This window comes from Pithys albifrons, chromosome 17 (genome assembly GCF_047495875.1).
Source record: "Pithys albifrons albifrons isolate INPA30051 chromosome 17, PitAlb_v1, whole genome shotgun sequence".
NCBI classification, from domain to species: Eukaryota; Metazoa; Chordata; class Aves; order Passeriformes; family Thamnophilidae; genus Pithys; species Pithys albifrons.
The window spans coordinates 15,247,043-15,268,723 of record NC_092474.1 but is presented as its reverse complement, the minus strand read 5'-3'; the positions used below and the strand labels follow the sequence as shown (position 1 = coordinate 15,268,723).

The following is a 21,681-nucleotide window of genomic DNA, read 5'->3' as shown; positions in this document are numbered from 1 at the left end:
AAGAACTGAATACAGTCAAGCTGTCTCTGCTTAAGAAAGACCTGTCCCAGGCTCACCAGGGATGACCAGGTGAGCTAGTCTGTCCTTTGGCTTCACATGTTGCAGGTGGTCTGCCAAGTGTTGCTGTCACTGTTCATTGGTAAACAATCCGTATTTCAATGCCTGCACATTACAAGTGAGCCTCCCCTGACCAGGACATGCCTTTAGCATCCACCTTGCCCAGACTGATGCTGAAACCTGAAAGATGCTGGTGATAACTGTCACCACACAGGCTTTTTGGGGACTGCATCCACCCCTCTGCAGAACTCAAAAAGCAGGATCCAGCTCTGACCCACTCAGTGCTACCACCCTCTTCCCTCCTCACCTGTGGAATAGCAGCCAGGGTTGTTGATCTCCACTGAGGTTCTCTCATCAAACTCCATGACCAGGCGGTTGTCATCAGCCTCCTTCCCACCCAGGTCAGGGCGGGCTGTGGGGGACAGCCACAGCAGGTGGTTGTGACGACGGAGGTGGCGTGAGAAGAATAGGTCAGAGCCAAAAGTGGAGATGTCATCAGGGAGGTTGCCAATGGGGATGTGGTAGTACCTGGGGCACAGAGAGGTGAGTGGTCATTGGAGTGGGCATGGCTGCAGGGAAAACAAGGACAATGCCTGTCCCCTCAAGGGACAAGACAGGTCCTGTGGTCTCACTGAGTGCACAGCAGCTTCAGGGGAACATGGCCATTCGTGGCACCTGCTCATCTCAAAAGCCTGGGAGAGGCAAGTGTCCAGATTGAGATAGTGGCGGATCATGCGGCGGGCAGCGTGGCGCTGCCAGTCCAGGACCAAGTAGCTGACGTCATCTACCAGCTGGATGGGGACCAAGGGGAACTCATCGATGATGGGGATCCCACTTGCCAGCCGTTTCAGGTCCCAGTTGGACTGCACAGCCACCAGCGTGGGGCCCCGGCGCTCATCCTGCACCAAAGAGAAAGGGATATGTCCTGGTGTGCTGGTCAATCTGCTCAGTAGGAAGCTGGCAGTGTCAGGTGCCCTGTCCCCACAGCAGGTCCCCACAGTGGGAAGCACATCCCAGCATTCCCAAAGCGGCCACTCACCTCCATACTACCAGCTCTTGAGCTGACTGCAAGGATGGAAAGAGATACTGGGTGGCCTTTTGGCTGGCACTGCCCGAGGTAAGCCACCCATGCAAAACATAGCACCCACTTTGACTCTTGACCTTGGGCCCAGAAGTTATGTGAAGGTGCTGTTGGAATTCATGTACCACTGCCTTCCACAGCACTCTCTCCCATGGAGACCTTCCTCCCACCTTCATCTCACCTTGTAGCCCAGCAGCAGCCTCTGGACACCTCTGTAGATAGCCTTGGGGTCAGTCTCAGCACGCACCTCAAAGGTGTGCTTGTCTGGGGGCAGCAGCTCCTCGCCCACCTTTTCCAGCAGAGCTGTGCGCTCTGCTGAGAACAGAGTGGTGAGATTTGGCATCTGGTTGCTGCGTACCTGGGTGCAAGGGGGACTGGGTCAGAGCAGCAGGAGAGAGACCTCAGGATGCTTGTTGCCAGGGGAGATACACAGAGAAACCTCCTGCTGTCCAGCCCTAGCATGGAATGGTTTGGAGTGGAAGGGACTTACAGGTCATCTAGTCCAACCCCCTGCCATGGGGACACTGTATAAACACAGAATTGTTTGGGTTGGAAAAGACCTTTAAGTCCAGCTCTTCACCCAGCACTACCAAGACCACCACTAACTCAGGTACCCAGGTGCTACATCTACATGGCTTTTAAATCTCTCCAGTGATAGTGATTCTACCACTGCCCTGGGCAGCTTGTTCCAGGGCTTGAAAACCCTTTCGGTGAAGTGTTTCCTACTATGAAACCTAAACTTGCCCTGGTGCAACTTGAGGTGAACAAGATCAGGGCACTCCAAGCCCTGCCCAACCTGGTCTTGAACACTTCCAGGCATGGAGCAGCCTCAGCTGCTCTGGGCAACCTGTGTCAGGACCTCACCACCCTCAAAGGGAACAGTTTCTTTCCAGTATCCATCTAACCCTGCCCTCTTTCACTGTGAAGCCATTCCCCCTTGTCCTGTCACTCTAGGCCCTCGTCTAAAGTCCCTCTCCAGCTCTCTTGGAGCAACTTTAGGCTCTGCAAGGGGCTCTAAGATCTCCCTGGAGCTTTCTCTTAGCCAGGCTGAAAAACCACAGCTCTCCCAGCCTGTCTCTGGAGGAGAGGGGCTCCAGCTCTTGGAGCATCTGCGTGGCTTACTCTGGACTCACTCCAACAGCTCCAAGTCCTTCCTACGCTGGGAGCGCCAGAGCTGGAGGCAGCTCTCCAGGTGGGGTCTCACCTGAGTGGGGCAGAATCCCCGCCTCCCCTGCTGCCCATGCTGTGGCATGAGCCCAGCACACAGGTTTCTGGGCTGTCAGTGCACATGGCTGGGCCATGTCCAGTCCCTCACCCACCAGCACCCCAGATGCCCCACACTTCACAGTCCCCCTTACCTTGTCCAGCACGAAGATGGAAGCTTTATGCTGTGAGGGAATGAAGAGGCCCAGGAGTGCCTTGCTGCCTTGGGAGCTGTGGTACAGGTAGATGTGGCGAATGCTTCCTGGAGGCACAGAGCACAGAGCATTAGTGGTACCCATGGGTGTGAGATACCAGATTCCTCAGGATACCCTCTACCAGGATGCCTCACCTGGCTCCAGGTAAGTGAACTGGGCCAGCGATCGCATCTCCAGGTGCTCTATGTCGAAGGTTTCAAGCTCTCGCCCTGCCAGGTGTTGGACGAGCTGTCTGCTGACCATGCACACGCAGCCCAGGTGGGACAGGGCACGGAAAAGCAGAGGCACCTAGAGTGATGGGGAGAGATGTGATGGAACAAGAAAACCACACGTATGACACACCTGAGGTGCCTTTGGCATGAGTTTGGTATTAACACCTTTGCCAGTGCTTAGAGGTATCTCAAAATCCACGTGTTCCTATCTAGCCCCAGGTCCCACCATCAAGGGTACTTTGGAGGACATGTGGAGCGGTATTTGGGCAATCTTGCAGCTCTGGAACTTGTGGTTTGGCACTCCAAGGCAGAGACTCCATCTGAGGCTCCAGATAACCTGCATGGTGCAAGATCCACCAAGGATCCACCTGTTTTTTTAACCCTGTAGCTGTCAACTCCACAGCTGCAGGAGACTCCTGAAAGGCTTGCTGAGGGACCTGGTCCCAAATCAGTTAGAAGGAATAAGCATTTCTTGCCTCATTACACTTCCCTTGTGCCAGTTTTAGTTGTATAGACTCCGGATACATTACATCCCTTCAGCACGCTGAAGCATTCCCATCTAAGCCCCATCCTTGCCAGGAAACTGTTCCCTTGCTCACATCCTCCTGTGTCACTTGTGCTACATTTTTTGCGATCATTATCAGAATGGCACTGCAGATGTTTAAAGATGAAGACGGATCTTCCCTTAAGCAGGTCTGTGTCCAGCTGGGTTATGTGTGTCTCTGAGGATGGAAGCTCCACAACCCTCTGGTCAACCTGCTTGACCACCCTTGCAGGTTTGTGCCCACTGCCTTCTGTTCTCTCCTGGGCACCAGAGCACAGTCAGGTTCCTCTCCTCCACTCTTCCCATCGAGCAGGTCTCCTGAGACTCTTCTCCGTCTGGCTGCACAGTCCACCTCATTCAGACTCCCCTCACAGGACAGATACCAGTACCCTACACTCATCTAATTTCCTTCATATCTTTAAAACTTCTCTATGCCCCTGGTTTTACTTCAGCTGCTCATTTTAGTTTCCACTTAGTTCCTTGATTTTTCCTCTTGCAACTTATTAAACACTGTGGGAGTGAAGAGGATTCCATTTGCTAGAGGAAGGTCTATAGATGTGGTGAATTTGGATACACACTACTCACTTTGGCAGAGTAATCTGTAGTCTGTTTTGGATGCTGCTTACTAAACGTCAGTAAGGTTTGATAGGTACCATTTTCAATTGCTGATGGCATAGATGCTTCAACCTTTTTCATCACCACAGGATTTCATGAGCTCCATGTAAACATTAAGAGTTGTGCCTTGCCTTGTGGAACCTTTGTCCAAATTTTCCAAAAGCAGAAATTTCAGGTTAGTAAAAATGGTTTCTTTCACCATGCGCCACTGGAACGCTTCCCAGGTTATACCAGTAACTTGAGTTGCTGAAGTCTCCCAACCTTGTGATGCTCTTTCTGCCCCCTGCAGTCTCCTGCACCTTGGAAAGCATTTAACAGCCATGGCACCTCTGCTCACACAAGTTTGTCCTACTCAGGCAAAGACTTTTAATCCATAATAATTCTATGGTGCATTTTAGTATCAAATCCACCTTCCTTATGCTTTCTCTAATTCCACTCTTACAACAGCTTTACTCCCAATACCCTTTCTCTTTTCTGGTCCCAACACTAGCAGGCTGGTTCTGGATTAGTTCAGAGGAAGATTACCACTTCTGCTTATTAGAGGCCTTCTTTCCTCAAAGTTTCCTAACTCAAAATAAACTGAAACCCCCTTCCCTGACATACTGTAACTCACATGCTGGTATTTCTGTCCATATGAGCATGGGTATATGTACCAGTTCTCTACTGTCCAGATTGGATTTTTGGTATCTTGGTGCCTTGGATTTTTGGTGACTTGTCACTGGCACTCAGACTAATGAGCTACTACTGCTCAGCAATCCTTAAAAATGAGCACCTGGAGGAGTTACCTGTGTCTCATACACTCCCTCAATGTCTGGAGCAGAGAGGTCCGCATTAATTTCATTGATGTGCTCTTGGTACATGTCTTCGGGAACAGAATATTCATACAGGTTGTAAACCAAGTTTGAGCGGGGCAGGATCCTGTTCACCTGCCAAGGTAAGGGACAAGATTATTGGGACATATCCCACCATGTGGCACCACTGCCAGGAGCCAGGCTCTGAGCCCAGCTTCTGATGCTCCTCTCTCCTAGGGGGATCAGTGGGTTATGCTCATAACATGTTACAAATTCCTGTAACAGAGAACCTGCTTTCCAGACAGGCTGGGATTAGCAGAGGGACTATGCCCTGGATGAGGGATATCTGCAGAGCGGGACAGTGAGATGTTGCTAGGCCTGTAATATCTGCTTGTAGGTGAGGTGAAGCACCTCATCTCAATACAGGCAGCCGCTTCTCCTTCCAGAAGGGGAAGGTCCTCACCTTCCTGTAGGCTGTTCCCTCCTCTGGCTTTGGGATACGCTGGTTGACGTAGAAGACACGGGGGATGCTCAGCTTGATGCAGTGCAGGTCGCTCCCTATCACTGCCCACAGCCGGAACAGCCCAGGCTGGCTGGTCTCAGCAATCTGCAGGACACGGGGTGCAAGGTCAGGGTTAGCAGGAGATCCAACATGCCATCAATGCTTTTATCTGTGCTGTGGAGCACTCTGAGGATGTACATGGTCAGTTGGTGGCCAAAAAGAGTGGAGGTCTTAAAGTCATTGCTCTCAGCTCTGGAGTCCTTATGTCCTGCTAATGTCCCAGGGTACCATGAAGAAAACTCTGCCTCAGGTGGGCCAACAAACTCCAGGGGATGATGTCACCCAATTCACTCTGACCTGCTGGACCTGCAGCTCTGAGGCTTTTCTAGAGGATGAATTGGTGACAGGGGCTGTGCTTAGGTGGCCATGCATAACAAAGGTTTGCGAAAATACAGGTGGCACCATTCCATCTCTGTGTTTGTACAATGGCTGCTTCCAGGTACCACTGGAATCCTGTGCTCAGTGCTGGACTCCTCAGCACTGGACATGGACACACTGAAGGGCTACAAGGATGAAGAAGGGACTGGAGCATCTTTCATATGAGGAAGGGCTGAGAGAGCTGGGACTATCCATCACTGAGCGGAGGAAGCTCAGGGGGATCTCATCCACACGTATACCAAACAGGAAGGATGGAGGCTGGCTGTTCCCAATGGCAGGACCAGACACCATGGGGACAAATCAGAATGCAGGAGGGTCCCTCTGCATGTCAGAAACACTTTTTTCCTGTGAAGGTGACCGAGCCCTCACCCAAGTTGCCCAAGGTAGGTGTGCAGTCTCCATCCTTGAAGATATTCCAGGACATGGCCCTGAGCCGCTGGCTCTGGGTGGCCCTGCCTGGGCAAGGGGTGCAACAAGAGGGGCCCCAGAGCTGCCTCCAGCCTCAGCTGATATTTCTGTGGTTCTGTGACTGCCCAGTGCTGCCCTCCAGCTGAACTGGAGTTGCCCCACTGGCCGATCTATACACACATCCCAGATTCACCAAGAACGACCCCGTGGGTGCCTGTTTCCATCCACGTGTGCGCGAGCCTGAGGCTCTGTGGCACCGTCTGAGTTCCCCAGGGCTAACAACTGCATGGCGCTGGGGTCAGGGTTCCTGAACTTCACTGCTTGACCACAGAATTTAATGTAAGGGCTGTACCCTGGGTTGCTCTGTGGCAGGTCCCCTCTCTGGTACCTGCACAATCTGCCAGGGCAAATCCAAGATGCTGCGTGCTGTCCGGCGCAAGTAGCTGCTGAGCCCTTTGGAGGAAGCATCGCGGACCACTCCTCCACCTGTCCCTATCCCGCCACCCTCCAGCCGCCGCCTCTTCTGCCGCTCCCGCCGCTGTCGAGCCTGCAGCTCCCACTTCTTCTGGTGGAAGCGCAGCCAGACCAGCCGCTCTTCCTGAGTTGGGTGACAGAACACATGAAACCAACACAGGCTTCCCAGCCACACAACACCACACCACACAGCCCAGCCCTCCAGCCCCCAGCCCTCCATCCCGCTCCTGCCCCAGCTGCAAAGCCACTACTCCCCTTTTCTCAATTAGTGGTTTTATTTCTGTCTCTTGGTTATATTTCTCCTTGTATCTGAACCATGTGTGCACAGAGGGTTTTGAGAGATGCACAACTTGCTCCTGGCAGCATCCAAGCTGCTTTGATAGACAAGCACAGTACTGAGGCATCCCCTGTAAAATCTGCTTCAAATCTGCTTCACCTACCTTGGTGGTGCCCATGGGTGGAGGTGGGCCCAGGATCTCCCGCCAGGACTGGGACAGCTCCAGGTCCTGGGGAAGCTGTTGGCTTTCCTCTGCTGCAGGGATGCGCTTCCGCTTATTTGCAATGGGAACCAGTGGCTGAGGAATCTTGACAGCCCCAAAGTCCTCTATGTCACCAATCTGTGAGCTGGGCATCCCCTCCACAGACTGATTGGCAAGGACCTGAGAGAGCAAAACAGCCGGAGGATGTGGGCTGCTGAAGAGCCCCACAAGCACAACCAGTACCTTCCCTTTACCCTCTTCACCTGTCTCTTGCCTTCCAAAACAAAGAGCTCGTTGATTTTTTTCTGTTTGTACACGTCATTCTTCTCCAGGAGTTTCTTGTGGAGCCAGTCTGGGTGCCGAACCCGTGGCACCGGATTCTTTACCTGGAGAGCAGCTCCAAATCAAAGTAAGTCCCTTACCCCAAGGCCTGCTCTTCCCACCCCTGCACTGCCCTGTACCTGCTGCAGGGCTGCAGGAATGGTGATGATTTTCTGGATGGTGCTGCCCAGTCTCTCAATGTAGTAGTCCCAGTCCAGAATCTGGAAAGAGGGCAAAGCTTGGGAAGTGAGGAAAGTCAAGCAGTCACAGAAGCAAACATCCTTGTTGTGCCCAGGTTGTGCCTCTGAAGGGATGAGCCCCTATCCCAAATGCAGGGCCATTTGCAGGGATGCCTTACTCACCGCACGGATGTTGAAGTCCTGTAGTGAGGGACTCTTCAGCCATTTTCGGAGGTAGTGTTTGCACACGCTGGGCTCGGCTTGGAAGATGGCAAGGGGGATGGCCCTGGGAAAGGCAGGGAAGCAACATCCTAGCACTGCACAATGCTCTCTCCCAGCCTGTGGAGACCCTCAGGCTTCTCCTCCCATCCCTGAGAGACCACTGGGCTGCATGATGTTACCCATCACCCCACTCATGGTCTGTCCCAGATTCAGGTGATCACCTGGCTACAGCATACCAGCTCCCTCCCTTTCTGATACCTGCCCATCCCCTCCTGGTTGCTCCCGCACTACCAGAAGCCCTGGTCCCTTCAGGTGGGGTTACCTCTCAGTGACTGGAGACCCTTCTGGTTTTTTGGAAATGATGAAGCGACAGCTTAGCCCTGCATCCTTCACCATTTGGTCCCCCAAAAACTCTGCCAGGCGCTTGGCAGTGCTGATGGAGGTGGACTTCTGCTCCCCATAGTCCTCCAGCTTGCGTGACATGGAGCGGTTCTCTGAGATGAGCTCAAACAGCTCTGAATCGGGCATGTTGGCAGCCTGAAAGCAAGGGAATAACCCAAAGTTGGCAAGAACTTAACAATCAAACCTTGCTGCTGTCAGGAAGAGGAAGCACCTACATCCATTTGGTGTGTCTCTTTACATGGAGCCTGAGAGCTGCTCCCTGTTGCAGCTGTCAGTAGGATCTATAGAAAAGAGGGAGCGTGGGTTTGAGGCTGGCACCAGTGACAGCACAGCTTTGTGCTGCAAAGTTGGACTCACCAAGAACTTGTAGCACAATGTCATCACAAAGTGAAGTACTGTAGAGGACCAGACTTAAGTGTTTTCTGTATCAAACTTCCTGAGCACTGCTACAGAAAAGGTATGATTGGAGGAGAGGGTCCCACAGCGGTGGGGCAGTGTGTTCCGAGCCAACTTACTGTATTGTGTGCAATATCATATAAAATATTTAGAAGACTCTAAGTGGGTTAGAGCATGGTGCCAATAGGTCCCAGATTTGATCCCTGTATTCACCTAAGAGTTGGACTTGATTATCCTTGTGGGTCCTTTCCAACTCAAAATATTCTGTGATCTGGGAGCTTTCTGCTCCACCTAGACACTCATGCTCAATTCCCCTGTCCAACTCACTTCCAGGAGGTCTCAAAGGGCTGGCTGTGCATGCATGAACAATATGGCACAAATAATCTAGTTTACATGAGAGTCGTGCACCAGGTTAACTAGGAAAGGGAGCAGATTGGGCCCCCCTCTATCTTTTCTCTCTCTTCTCTTTCTCCTCTCTCCTTCACTCTCTTTATCTCATTATTTGCTCCAGCTCTGGACCACCCATGCAGCAGGACCAAGGTGGGATCTAAGGACTGGTGATATTCTTTGTTTTCTTCCCTTGCTTTGCCTGAGCAAAGCACAGCTAACAGATTTTACTCCGTATTCTGTACTGAGTTCTCTGTGACAGTGGAGAGCTTGTGTAATGGGGTGTTGTGGCTTGGTAGCCAGCATCCTTGAATATTGGAGTATTGTAGTGTGAGCCAGTGCCTTTGAGGAGTTTTTGGTGGGAGTTGAGAACTTAATGAAGTGTTCTGTACAAAATTAAGGGCTCATTTGCCTCCACTGTTGTGGAAATTTGTGAGAACTGGCTTGTTAGCCAACACCTTCTGAGTCTAAGCACTGTGGTTGCTGGAGTTATGGCAACTGTATAATAAAAACCTAAGAGTTCCCTGACACATGTCCAGTGTCCTTGTTCAGCCAGATGAGAATTTATAATGAACATTATGACGCTGATCAGTGGGTCATAACAAGGACCCAACCAGGCTCTCGGTCCCTCTCACCCTCTGATTTCATAGAATAACAGAGTAATTCAGGTTGAGAAGCCCTCTAAGATGCCCAAGTGCAACCATTCCCTCAGCACTGCCAAAGCTGTCACTACGCCATGCCCCCAAGTGCCACACCCATAAAGCTTTTAAATTCTTCTAGGGATGGTGATTCTCCTACTGCCCTGGGCAGCTGTGCTATGGCTGAACAATCCTTTTTGGGGATGAAATTCTTCCTGTTATTTAACCTAAACCTCCCCCAGTGCAACTTGAAGCCATTCTATTATCCTGTCTCTTGTTCCAGTCAGCAAAGACTGACCCCCCGCCCCCACCTTGCTCCACCCTCCTGTCAGGGAGTTCGAGAGAGTGATAAGGTCCCCTGAGCCTTCCTTCCTCTAGGCTGAGTCCCTCCAGCTGCTCCACATCAGGTTTGTGCTTCAGCCCCTTCCCCAACTCCCTTGCCCATCTCTGGACACGCTCCAGTCCGTCAGTGTCTTGTCGTGAGGTTTCCAAAAGTGATCCCAAGACTGGAGGTGTCTCAGCAGTGCCCAGCACAGGGGCACAGTCACTGTCCTGGTTCTACTGCCACACCATGGCTGGTACAGACCAGGTGCCACTGGCCTCTTGCCCAGCTGGGCTCATCTGGGCTCATGCTCAGCTGCTGTTGACCAGCACCCCCAGGGCCTTTCCTGACGGGCACCTTTCCAGCCCCTTTGTCCCCAACCATGGGGTTGTTGTGACCCCAACGCTGAACCTGGCAATTACTTTTGTTGGAACCTCACACCACAGGCCTTGGCCCACAGACCCAGCCTGTCCAGTTCCCTCTGCAGAGCCTTCCCACCTTTCATCAGACCATCACTCCTGCCCAGCTCAGTGTCACCTGTGAACTGACTGAGGGTAAAAGAGGCACAGGGGACCATCAACTCTGTGCAAGAAAAGTCCACCCTCCCCACAGTGCCCAACCAGCTTGGACACTCCTTCCCAGGCTCCACCTTGGAGCACAGACATGCTGAGCTGTGCCTACCTTGCTATAGAGCACATCCAGCCAGTAATCAGCCACTTTGGCCACTGAAGCGTAGACCTCCTCCAGTGTGCTGCCTTTCAGGAAAGCTTCAAACACAGATGACTGGAATATCTTCACCAGCTGCAGCTCTCCCCGGCGCTTCACCTCAAAGCCCTTCAGCTCAGCCAGAGACCCATCCTCGTTGAACACGGCATACCTGGGAGAAACAGCATGAGAAAAGCTGGCCTGCACCAAAGGACACATCAGGATGCTGCTGTCCCTCCTGCTAGGGCTCTTCTCCCTGTGCCATTGTGCCATCATCCAACACATTCAAAGGAGCCATGGTGGCACCTGGATAGTCTCAAATATCTACAGCTGCTCTAGCATCCATTTCAATTTGGTCTGGAAAAGCATAAGAGTTCTTGCCCCAGCTCATTCAAAGTGATTCATAGAACCACAGAGAGAGGGACCTTACAGATCATCCAGTCCCACCTCCCTGCCATGGGCAGGGACACCTTCCGCTAGCCCAGGTTGCTCCAAGCACTGTCCAACCTGGCCTTGGACACTTCCAGGCATGGGGCAGCCACAGTTTCTCTGCCCAACCTGTGCCAGGGCCTCCCCACCCTCATAGAGAAGAATTCCTTCCCAATATTCCATCTAACCCTGCCTTCTGACAGTGGGAAGCCATTCCCCTTGTCCTGGTCACTCCATGCCATTGTTTAAAGTCCCTCCCCAGCTCTCTTGGAGCCCCTTTAGGCTCTGGAAGTGGCTCTAAGGTCTCCCTGGAGCCTTCTCTTATCCAGGCTGAACACCCAGCTCTCCCAGCCTGTCTCCAGACCAGAGGGGCTCCAGAGGTTTAGAGAGAAGGAAACTGTCAACTGCAATGGTGGCGGAGGGGTTCAGGACACTGAATGCAGCCATGACAGACCTTCCCTCTTGCCTCTTCTCGTGCATTGTTTTGCCTTTCACAGTGCTGGCAATTATCTGTATGTCTCAAAAAAACCCAAATCACCCCATGGGAACCATCAGTGAGGAGAGGGGGTATTCAAACCTACATGGTTTGGTCAGCTCTTCTCCTACCTACCCACAATCCCATGGGCACAGCCTTTGCTTCTTCCACCTCCAGGCCGTTTTGCTTGAAAAGTAACCAGGAAATACATGCTGATTTTAACATCCCCAAACTACTGGAAACCAGAGGCCCTGAGAGGAGTCCTACAAGCAGAGCCTACTTAGAGCTGGGCATTACCTTGACTTCTGCAGAGGGGATTGACTGCTTGGGGAGGGGCATTGACAGGGGATGGTGTGTCCTGGCACTCATGCTGTGGGGGATTAAGCACAAAGAAATACTTAACTAGTTGTCAGGACAGAGGGTGCTGGGGGCAGTGATAACATTTTTTGGAGCCAGACCCAGGTCTGTCAGCTGCCTTCAGAAACAGTGCATGCTACTGCTCTAGCTCATGTTCTGGTTAGGAAGTGGCAGGGAAATCAGTGAAGTTTTGTGTACAACTATCCTACAATGGGACAGTAATGGCCGGACTCAGACGCTATTCCAGATGGAGAAGGAAGGGTAAATACCGAGGGGAAGTGTGACTGGAGGTCTGTGAAGTCCTGAGATAGGAAGGCAGAAACTGCTGAGTTTAAACAGATTAGATTGAACGCAAGCAGTACTAGAAACGCTCAGAACGAAAGTCAAAGTTCTCCTGCACACCTCAGAGCCAAAGAGGGAGATGTCTGGCAACCAGGTAGGAGAAATGTAATTTTGCTATTATCTGTTAAAATTTATGGCACTGGAGGTAAGTGCACAGCTGGATTCAAAGATGATCTGATGTAAGGAACTTGCCATTTAAAGCCAGTAAGTCAAGTGTGCTGCTGTCTCCAGGGGCAAGGACCAATGTGTCTCATGTGTACACAGGGAACAAGAGCCTCACTCTGTTACTCAGGGAAAGGGATATCTCTAGCTTTGAAATCTCACCTTTTCTTTAGCTTCTTCCCCTCCTCTTTGGAAGCTGGAAGGATCATTGCCAGGTATGGACCATCCACCTCAAAAAAGATGCTGTTCTCTGACCGTGTGACGTAGGTGAGTGAGGCTGGGTCCTGCAGTTCCTGGTACTGGTCATTGGTGAAGCCTTCCTGTGGGCACAGTCCCGGGAGAACAGCTTCACTCCACAGCCAGCTGGTCATACCTGGGGACATCCCTGGTACACATCCTGCCCAAAGGGATCCCTCTGGGAGCTACAGCACAGTTTAGGACTCAAAAGTCAGAACATCTGACCTGCCTGTTGAGATCCTAAAATTATATTCTTTTGTCTTACAGAGGCTGGAGTGAACAGAAGATGTGTTTAGACCTTGCTCTGGACTCCCTACCTGCACAGGTGAGCATGCACCAAACCTGTCCTCTTATAGACCCCCCTCTCTGCTGAGGGATCCTGAGCCTCTCCCTTCGTTCAGGTGCTCTCCAGGGCCATCAGTACTGACACTTCACTTGCTACAAGGGGAGCAGAGATAGAAGAGGGGCTCTCTGTGGCAGGATGGCCTACAGCAAGAAGGCCTAGAATTCAATCAGAGAATGCATGCAGTGCAAGCTATCATGTAAATTCTACTGCTGGCACCAGGGTGCTGTTTTGGTGTTGAACTATGCTAAAACCAGCCTGGTTCACCAACCTTCAAACACACATCCTGCTTTTTGAAGCAGGATTTGACCAATAAACTAGTTGCTGGCCTGTAAATCTATGAATACCAGTCCATCACTTTATAATTATAAAAACCCAGTCCAATTTTCATATGGCAAATCCTTCCACATACTTCTCTGAAGTGTGGAGCTTCTCACCTCTTCATGTGTACTCCCCAAGCGTTAAGAGAAAGAAAGAGATCTGCCTGCTACCTTGTATGATGAGTTATATCAATATCTACTTAATGATTGTTTCTTTTGCCAGCTTTGATACAACTGCATTAATATAATTGCTTTGATATAGTGCACTATAGTACTTCATGCTATATGATACCCTACTAGTAGATTTTTAGCTTTTACACTGTGTGATAAATAATTCTGATAAAGATCTTTAGTCTGCTCACTTATCTGTTCATTTGTTATAATAAATAATTAACTCCATATAAATACATCCAATTTGCCATCATTAAAACCTGTGGTACAAAGTGATTTAATCACACATCTGTAATTCCTTAAATTTAAACCATTAGCACAATCTGAGACAGGATCCAGCCACACCTAAACTCCTCTCTGAGAAGGAGTTTAGAAAGCAAGGAAGTCTTTTCTGCACCTTGTGACTCAACAACAGGGCTTCTTTAATAAGTCTTCCACTCCCACCTGTGACACTCTCCCCACTCATCAGCTCTCCTCTCCACCTCTTTTCCCAGGCTGCAGAGCTGGCCTGGACAGGTGCCAGACTCACCTTCACCAGGATGTTCAGCATGGCACCCGGGTAAGAGATGGTCACCTTTGGCTTCTTGGCATTGGTTGACTTGATGACAAAGTTCTCTGGGAAGCTGTTGGGGAGGACACACCAAATTCCATCGGTATCTAGTTCCAGAGGTCTCCTAAAGAAGGAAGAAAGGCCACAGTCAGGAGCAGAGTGGATGAGGGGTGAGGATAAGCTTTGTCTCCTCTATAAAAGCAGCAGCAGCACGTTGCATCCACTCCTCTGCTGCCTTCTGCAAAGCAAACCCTCAAGTGAAACAGAATAACCATAGCACTGTCAGGAATATGTATATTTATAGAATCCCAGAATCCCAAACTGGTTTGGGTTGAAAGGGACCTCAAAGCTCATCTCATCCCATCCCCCTGCCATGGGCCGGGACACCTTCCACTAGCCCAGGTTTTTCCAAGCACCATCCAACCTGGCCTTGGACACTTCCAGGGACAGGGCAGCCACAGCTTCTCTGGGCAACCTTTGCCAGGGCCTCCCCACACTCATAGGGAGCAATTTTTCCCCAGTCTATCATCTAATCCTGCCTTCTTTCACTGGGAAGTCATTCCCCCTTGTCCTGTCACTCTTGGCCCTCTCCAGTTCTCTTGGAGCCCCTTTAGGCTCTGGAAGGAGCTCTAAGCTCTCTTCTACAAGCTGAACACCACCAGCTTTCTCAGCCTTGCCCCACAGGAAAGGTGTTCCATCCCTCTGAAAGCCTGGGTGTTTAATGTGCTTCCACATCTGTCCTAGATGTAGATGGACCTTCTCCAGCTCAGCATGGACTCACCCAATCTGCTCGATCAGCTCCCTGGCCTGGGTGATGATATTTGCCCCTGTGAAGCAGACGATGCCAGCCATTTCCATGGAGTACCAGCGAGCTCTGTGAGCAGAGGATTCACAGTGAAGAGCATGATATGCTTTCTCCCAAACCCAGCTATGGAAGGGCAGGAGAACCTCCAGGGGAAGAAGCACAAGAAACACATCAACACTGGCCCTTGGAACATTGTTCCCCTATGAAGTTCTCTACTTATGATGCTCCAGAAAAGCTGGAAACCCACTAACAGACAAGATTTGCACCATTTAATGTCTGGCAAGTCTCCAGATAGAGAAGTCATGGGTAGAAGCAAGACGAGAGTGTTACAGGCTTCAGGAGCAGGCGAAGCAAGTGAATACTTCACCAAGACAATCCTGCTTTCCGAAGGTCCTCTTTTGAGGACCCTGGATTGCCTAGGGGAGACTCACCCCTTCCGCATGACATATCCATAGAAGGAGTTGAGGATGCACTTGTGGGCCAGCTGCAGGGAGTCATAGAGAATCTCCATGTTCTTGCAGCGTTTCACTTCAGAGGCATCTCCTATCTCCACTGCTGCTGACAGCTTCTTCTTCCACACCTGCATGCCACAAGAAGAGTAAGGATGATCCCACATGTCACAACCAGTGCCACTCAACTGGCTCCCACTTAGTTCCACTATAGCATTGCAACTGTAGAGGAGTATCTTCACCAAAGATCAGTAGGATGAGTGAAACATCCTGTTTTCTTTTGAAGCACAGGAAGGGTTGGCCAGAGGCACTTTGTTACTCAGCAGGAGGGACCTGCAGCTCCCACCAGCCATCAAAATTCAATCAGCAGCAGCTGTGCGGAGCACACTTATGCAGGGAAGAACCCAATACACTGCCTGCAGAGATCCATGGTATCTGGCTAACAGCAAAACCATCAGTGCAGAAAAAGCTTCTCTGCCAGCCCTGTGATTCGTGACAGAAGAGTCATCTGGGAAGAACTGCAAACCAACTGGCTTATTAATTAACCCTGCCAGAGGTAGAATCCCAGTGTCTCACAAAATGGTTTGGCTTAGAAGGGACCCTAAGAGCTCATCTCATTCCAACCCCCTCCAGGGGCAGGGACACCTTCCATTAGATCAGGTTGCTCCAGGCTCCATCCAGCCTGGCCTTGAACAGCCTCAGGCACGGGGCAGTCACAGCTTATCTGGGCATCTTGTGCCAGGGCCTCACCATCTTCACAGGGAACAATTTCTTCCCAATACCCCATCTAACTCTGCCCTCTGTTGGTGGGAATCCAAGGAAGTAATCCTTTGAGGTTTTCAGCAAGCCCTTGCCAAGACCAGTTTGACCACCACCCGAGCTTCATACCTTGTGCAGCCCCTTGAACTCATAGCGGCGGTCCCGGAACGCTCGCACCGTGTCCACATAGAAAGAGTTCTCTCGCTGGCAGATGGTGGTGACTCGTTCCTCCACCTTAGTGACATGGATCTTCTTGTATGCCTTACGGCAGTAATCTGTTCAAGGGAGGAGGCAGAGCGAGCTTCTCAGGGATGGGTGCCCTGCTACAGATGGAAAGGCACAGGAAGGACAGGGTCTACCTATGCATCAGGCATTAGTAAGCACAGGACAGTCCTGCTGTAAAGGGAGAAGATCTCAGCATGGAGAGAAGCAGCACCTCATTATGGAGATGTGGGGACAAGGGCAGTAACAAACTAAATGTATGGCCTATTCACAAACTCAGGCTCTGCCTCCAGTCAGCAGGATGGTTCTGCTGGACAGGATCCCTTCAGGTGATGGGATAATGTTGACATTTCCTTTCCATTCACTGGCTTTAATAAGAAGCCTTACAAAAAATAGAGCCCTTCACATTTCAACTCAAATCCAGGCTCTCTATAGGCAAAGGGAAACAATGACAAAGCTACAAATCCCTGGCTCCTCTTTGTAAGCACACAGGACTCTGCTTAAATCCTGGAGAAGTTCTGAGTACAGCCTCAGCCTGACGTCACCCCACAGCCCTAGGAGGGGTCACTAATGCTTAATACTGCTCACAGTCTGGGTTGCAAAACACTGCCCAAATCATGACCTTGACTGTTTTTTTTTACCTGCCAGGCGCTTCTTCTCATACTTGGCCTGTTCTTCCCTGGAGAGCTCATGAAAGGCACGGGGTGGTGCATCGGGGGACAGTGGAGGGAACTTCTCCGACTCCAGCTGCTGCTGGATGCGGTGGTACTCGCTGCGGCTGGCAGGCACTGCAGAGGAGAGCAGTGATCAGTTCCCAGTGATCAGAGGAGAAGCAGGAATTTGGCTCCATCTGTGGGCTGGACTGCATGGTTCTTCCTGTACTTACTGAACTCTCCTCTCCACTGCCACGTCATCCGGCGCTGGCAGTTGGCACCTGGCTTGTTGAAGTCACAGGCAGCACATGTGGCTTCATCCACCATGGCTGAGGGCTGGATGCAGTAACAGACACACAGGTGTTAGAGCAGACATGTCCCCAAATAACAGTTCATGCCAGAACAGGTGGTAGGTGGCAAGAGAGCACAGGTGTGAACATCAAAGATGTTCTCCTGACTGAAGCCTTTCAGGAACATAAAACCGTCAAAATAACAATGTGTTTATGGGAAGAGTCCTAGCTAAGGCTGTAGCTCAGTCTCTGCAGACCTGGCATTCAGAGGACAATAGAGCTAGGGAAAGATCTAGAGCACAAGTCTGATGAGGAGCGACTGAGGGAGCTGGGGGAGCTCCATCTGAAGAAAGCTCAGGGGGCACCTTGCTCTCTACAACTCCCTGTCAGGAGGGTGGACCCAAGTGGTGGTCAGGCTCTGCTCCCAGGTAACAAGTGAGGAAAGTGACTCAAGCTGTGCTAGGAGGGGTTTAGGTTGGATATTAGGGAAAAATTCTTCATTGGAAAGACACTGGCACAGGCTGCCCAGTATGGTAGTGGAGTCACTATCTCAGAAAGGATGTAAAAGCTCTATGGATGTGCCACTTGGGGACATGGATTAGTGGTGATTTTGGCAGTGCTGGGGGTATGGTCAGACTCAATGGTCTCAGAGGGCTTTTCCAACCAAAATCATTCTATGATTCTAATTTCATGGCAGCTTGACTGAATTTCACACCCAACCTTATCTGCTTCCCGTGCCCTGGGCAGAAAGTTGTTGTTGATCCCTTTGCTGTTAAGGGGATCAAGAGGAACAACCAACTCATCTGGAAGTGAAATTAGGAAATAGAAGGTTGATGTTACTCACCTGCAATCTGTTGGTGAGAATGATGTTGGGGTACATGGCCCCCACATCCAGATGGTAAATAAGGGGACACTCAATTCTGTTGGGAACATCCTTCAGGGAATTCAGTTTGACCTTGATCTCATCACAAACCTGTGGCGAGACACAGAGAAGTGAAACTCAGGCAGGAAGGAATTACAATGTCAAATATTTGTTGAATTTGATCCTTTACTTCTTCACAGGGACACCTGCCACAGGCTCTGGGGATGGATTCTAAAGGACCAAAGGAGAGAACAGGGAATCCCTGACCACCGGTGCTTCAGGTTTTGGTTTGGACCTTCAAGGTGAGCTTTTCTATAGGGGTACAAGGCAGCTGGGAGCAGCTGCTTCCTAAATGTGACTCAATCAAGGACCCTTTCAGTCCAAATGGGTTAAAGGAGACAACAGCAAAAACTAGAATTCCCATCTGGTGCTGCCCTCCAAGAAACTCCAGACCTGGATTTGGAGAAGGGCAACCTGCACTTTGCAGCTGATAAGATGTGGGGAACAAGAGGAACATGAGTACTTGGGATATGTGAGGGGTCTGCACGCTCTCTAAATCCCTTCCCAGCTCTCTGAGCTTTGCTCCTGGTTGAGCATGCAAAGGGGAAAGCAAGAACGGCATCCCTCAGATGGGGCAGAGACCTGGATCTGCAGGATGGGTTGCAGTGTCTGGGCAAAGGGGATCCCAGTGGATTAAGCCTATAGATGGGCTTCTTGGTCTCTCTGTGTAGAGCACAAATTGAACCCAAACAAGAATTTTAGAGCTGCAGTCCCAGCCCTCTCTGCCCAGCTCAGCTGTGTTGCTGGTGCTGTACCTCCTGAAAGTTGGTGACCTGATCCAAGGGCAGACCCTCCTCCTCCTCAATGGCATGCTGCAGTGTCTTCTCCACATGCTGCACCAGGAAGTCGAAGGCAGCAGGATTCTGCAGGGATGTGGAGATGGCAGTGAGGCTGTGGACAGCTGTACCTGGCTGCAGGCTGGCAGCTCCTGCCCTGCATCCCTGTCTCTTCCAGGCCTGGGGAGCTACAAGCTGTAAGTGACATACTGAGGCATGGTGGGAGGTAATGGAGGTAGCAGCCTGATCCAGAAACAGGTAAAAGACTCAGGAAGGATTCAGAAGAAGCTTAGTTTGGGAGGGAGGACAGGACACAAAGGGACAGAAGCATAACTTTCAAGAACCACTGCCTTAAAAACAAACCTAAAACCCCACTTCACCACTCTCCCTTACTGTCAACGAGCTCTGGCTTGCTTCCAGTATGTGACACATGTGACACCTGCTTTCCCACTGAAGCACAGATAGCCACTTGAAGGCCTCCTCCCATCCATTCCCAGCCCAGCTTTATGTGCCCAGGGTCTCCTGGAGGTTGTCAAGCATTGGAACAGGCTGTCTAGGCCACTGGTGAAATCACCATCCCTGCAAGTGTTCAAAAGATGGGTAGGTGTGGCACCTGGGGACACGGTTTAGTGGTGGCCTTGGCCATGCTAGGTTAACAGTTGGATTTGATGACACTAGAGGGCTTTTCCAGCTTTACTGATTCTCTGATTCTAGGTGCTGGCCAAGCCAAACAGGGACACACCAGAAATGCCAACACTAGTGGTAGGGTTATGCCTCCCCACCACGCTGCTCCATGAGAACAGGGGCTGGCAAGTGGCCCCCCTACCATTTTGAAGCGGCAAGGAATGTCACTGCGGAAGACCCCAGACTCCAGTGCTTCCACATGGCCTCCCACATAAGTCTCTGAGTCCAGCACATGGCCATCTTCTGTAAGCTTGTTGAATTCCTGCTCCTGCTTGTTGGGGAAGACGATGTTGGCATGATAGGCCTGAACCATCAGCAGTGCCTCGCACAGCGTTCCTGATCCTTTTCTTAACACCTGTAGAATTAAAATCAAAGCCAGTTTTAAACTCAAAAAGAGTATTTAGATATTAGGAAGAAATTCTTGTCTGTGAGGGTGGGGAGGCCCTGGCATAGGTTGCCCAGAGAAGCTGTGGCTGCTTCATCCCTGGAAGTGTCCAAGGTCGGGCTGGATGGGGCTTGGAGCAACCTGGGCTAGTGGAAGGTGTCCCTACCTATGGCAGGGGGTTGATGAGATGAGCTTTAAGGTCCTGTCCAACCTAAACCAGTCTGATTCAGCAGAAGTGCTGTCCCAGTGCTGGCAGGACTGGACTGGCCTTACAGTCGCAAAGTGAACTGGACAGCTTCAGCTGGTGACACACATGCAACACTACTCCACCATCAAGCACTGTTGTCAGCTCAACCAGGTGGGAAATGATGGACATTTTCTACCTGCTCAGCACTGAGAACTTCCCAACCATCCTCCTTACATCTGATAACAGTCATCAAGAGACACAGCTTTGCCTGGTCATGTGTAGGCAGAAATAACTCTTTTCTGGAAGATATTGCTACCAAGGAGGCAGTTATTTTCTCTTAACAAAGCTTTCCTGCCTGGAATGAGGCCTCTTTCCCAGAGACAGTTTTAGACGTGACTCCACACACCTTCCACAGAGGCTGACTCCTTGGGTCCAAGAGAGAGGACGCTCACAGACCCGCTTCAGGCCTCAGCAGCCAGCAGGGGAGCCGAGGTGGGGAAGTGATGGGAAGTGATGGGAAGCTGGGAACGAGCAGAAGGTTTGCCTTTTCTTAGGCCCAGTGCTGCTCACAGCACTGCTAGTTTTATCTTTGTAAGTTTTTAGTGTTCTTGCCTTTGAAATAAACCTTTTTCAATTCTTTCCACTGGTTTGCTATTTTGAGGAAATATCTGTGTATATTTTGCTTTTACACCATGACTACAAGTGAACCTGGCTCAGCATGGAGCATTAGGCATACTTCCTTGCTCCAGCCCTGCACTGCCAAACCCTTAGGTGTCTTCTTGTTAAGACACCTCTCTCCAAACATCCCAGGCGATGCAACAGAAAGGGGTAGCCTCCAAATCTACCCTCCCTTCCACAGGTGCAAAGGGTCCATGCATTGGGAATCACATCTGCAGTCAGAGCATCCCTGCAGCATGGGAGATGCGGCTCTTCACTTGGCAGAGAAATCATCATTTTGAGAAAGCACTCACTTCATCAGGCTCCATGGGAATGATGGTGCATAAGGCAAAAATGAACGGATGCACATACTTCATATACATGTAGTAGGTGGCAACAGCATCAGACACCGAGTAGGTGGCCAGGGTCTGTCAGGGAAGAAGAGAGGCAACTTATTCCCAGTCCTATGACAGAGCAGCTCAGTGACAATGATCTTTCCTTGCTTCCTGCTGGACATGCTTGTATCAGAGGAAGAAAGGAAAGGTGTATTTCTCTATAGTCTAGGTTGTAAAGAATAATATGTTACTTTCAGAGTCATCCTGCTCTAGCTCTAGTCACACAGCAACATGTCAGCTTTGAGTGGGAAGGAACAGGGAAGACACAAAATCCACCCTGTTTGGGACTTAGAAAGCTGGTCCAGGGCAAAGCAGAACCCCCTGCCCATGACAGCTGAAGCATTAACCCCCTCCTGTCCCTCTAGCAGGTCTCAGTTCTCTGTGGTGTTTCTGATTTTGGAGGTGCCTGTTACCTCATACTGACATAAATACATAGAGAATGCACAGTGCAATGGCAGGGCCAGAACAACTTCAGCAAAATCCTGATCTTTCTTCTCATGAGTTCTAAGGCGCTGGCAGT

The 21,681-nt window shown here is 50.8% G+C and overlaps 1 protein-coding gene across 3 annotated transcripts in view; it reads right to left on the bottom strand.

Annotated features, from left to right (window-relative positions):
* POLE (DNA polymerase epsilon, catalytic subunit) overlaps positions 1-21,681 on the bottom strand; it is a 32,831-nt gene that overhangs the window by 4,419 nt on the left and 6,731 nt on the right. For all 3 annotated transcript variants that reach the window (XM_071572110.1, XM_071572111.1, XM_071572112.1), the window contains exons 13-37: positions 21,081-21,194; positions 19,680-19,892; positions 18,833-18,940; positions 18,000-18,128; positions 17,099-17,201; positions 16,854-17,000; positions 16,120-16,265; positions 15,214-15,362; positions 14,759-14,851; positions 13,957-14,101; positions 12,519-12,676; positions 10,568-10,763; positions 8,064-8,278; positions 7,703-7,805; positions 7,481-7,561; positions 7,283-7,405; positions 6,981-7,199; positions 6,455-6,664; positions 5,182-5,325; positions 4,713-4,853; positions 2,691-2,844; positions 2,497-2,603; positions 1,320-1,496; positions 733-956; positions 365-585 (exon numbers count right to left, since the gene is read on the bottom strand). In XM_071572110.1, the coding sequence (XP_071428211.1) occupies positions 365-585; positions 733-956; positions 1,320-1,496; positions 2,497-2,603; positions 2,691-2,844; positions 4,713-4,853; positions 5,182-5,325; positions 6,455-6,664; positions 6,981-7,199; positions 7,283-7,405; positions 7,481-7,561; positions 7,703-7,805; positions 8,064-8,278; positions 10,568-10,763; positions 12,519-12,676; positions 13,957-14,101; positions 14,759-14,851; positions 15,214-15,362; positions 16,120-16,265; positions 16,854-17,000; positions 17,099-17,201; positions 18,000-18,128; positions 18,833-18,940; positions 19,680-19,892; positions 21,081-21,194 (3,820 nt within the window). The remainder of the gene's footprint in view (positions 1-364; positions 586-732; positions 957-1,319; positions 1,497-2,496; positions 2,604-2,690; positions 2,845-4,712; positions 4,854-5,181; positions 5,326-6,454; positions 6,665-6,980; positions 7,200-7,282; positions 7,406-7,480; positions 7,562-7,702; positions 7,806-8,063; positions 8,279-10,567; positions 10,764-12,518; positions 12,677-13,956; positions 14,102-14,758; positions 14,852-15,213; positions 15,363-16,119; positions 16,266-16,853; positions 17,001-17,098; positions 17,202-17,999; positions 18,129-18,832; positions 18,941-19,679; positions 19,893-21,080; positions 21,195-21,681) is intronic.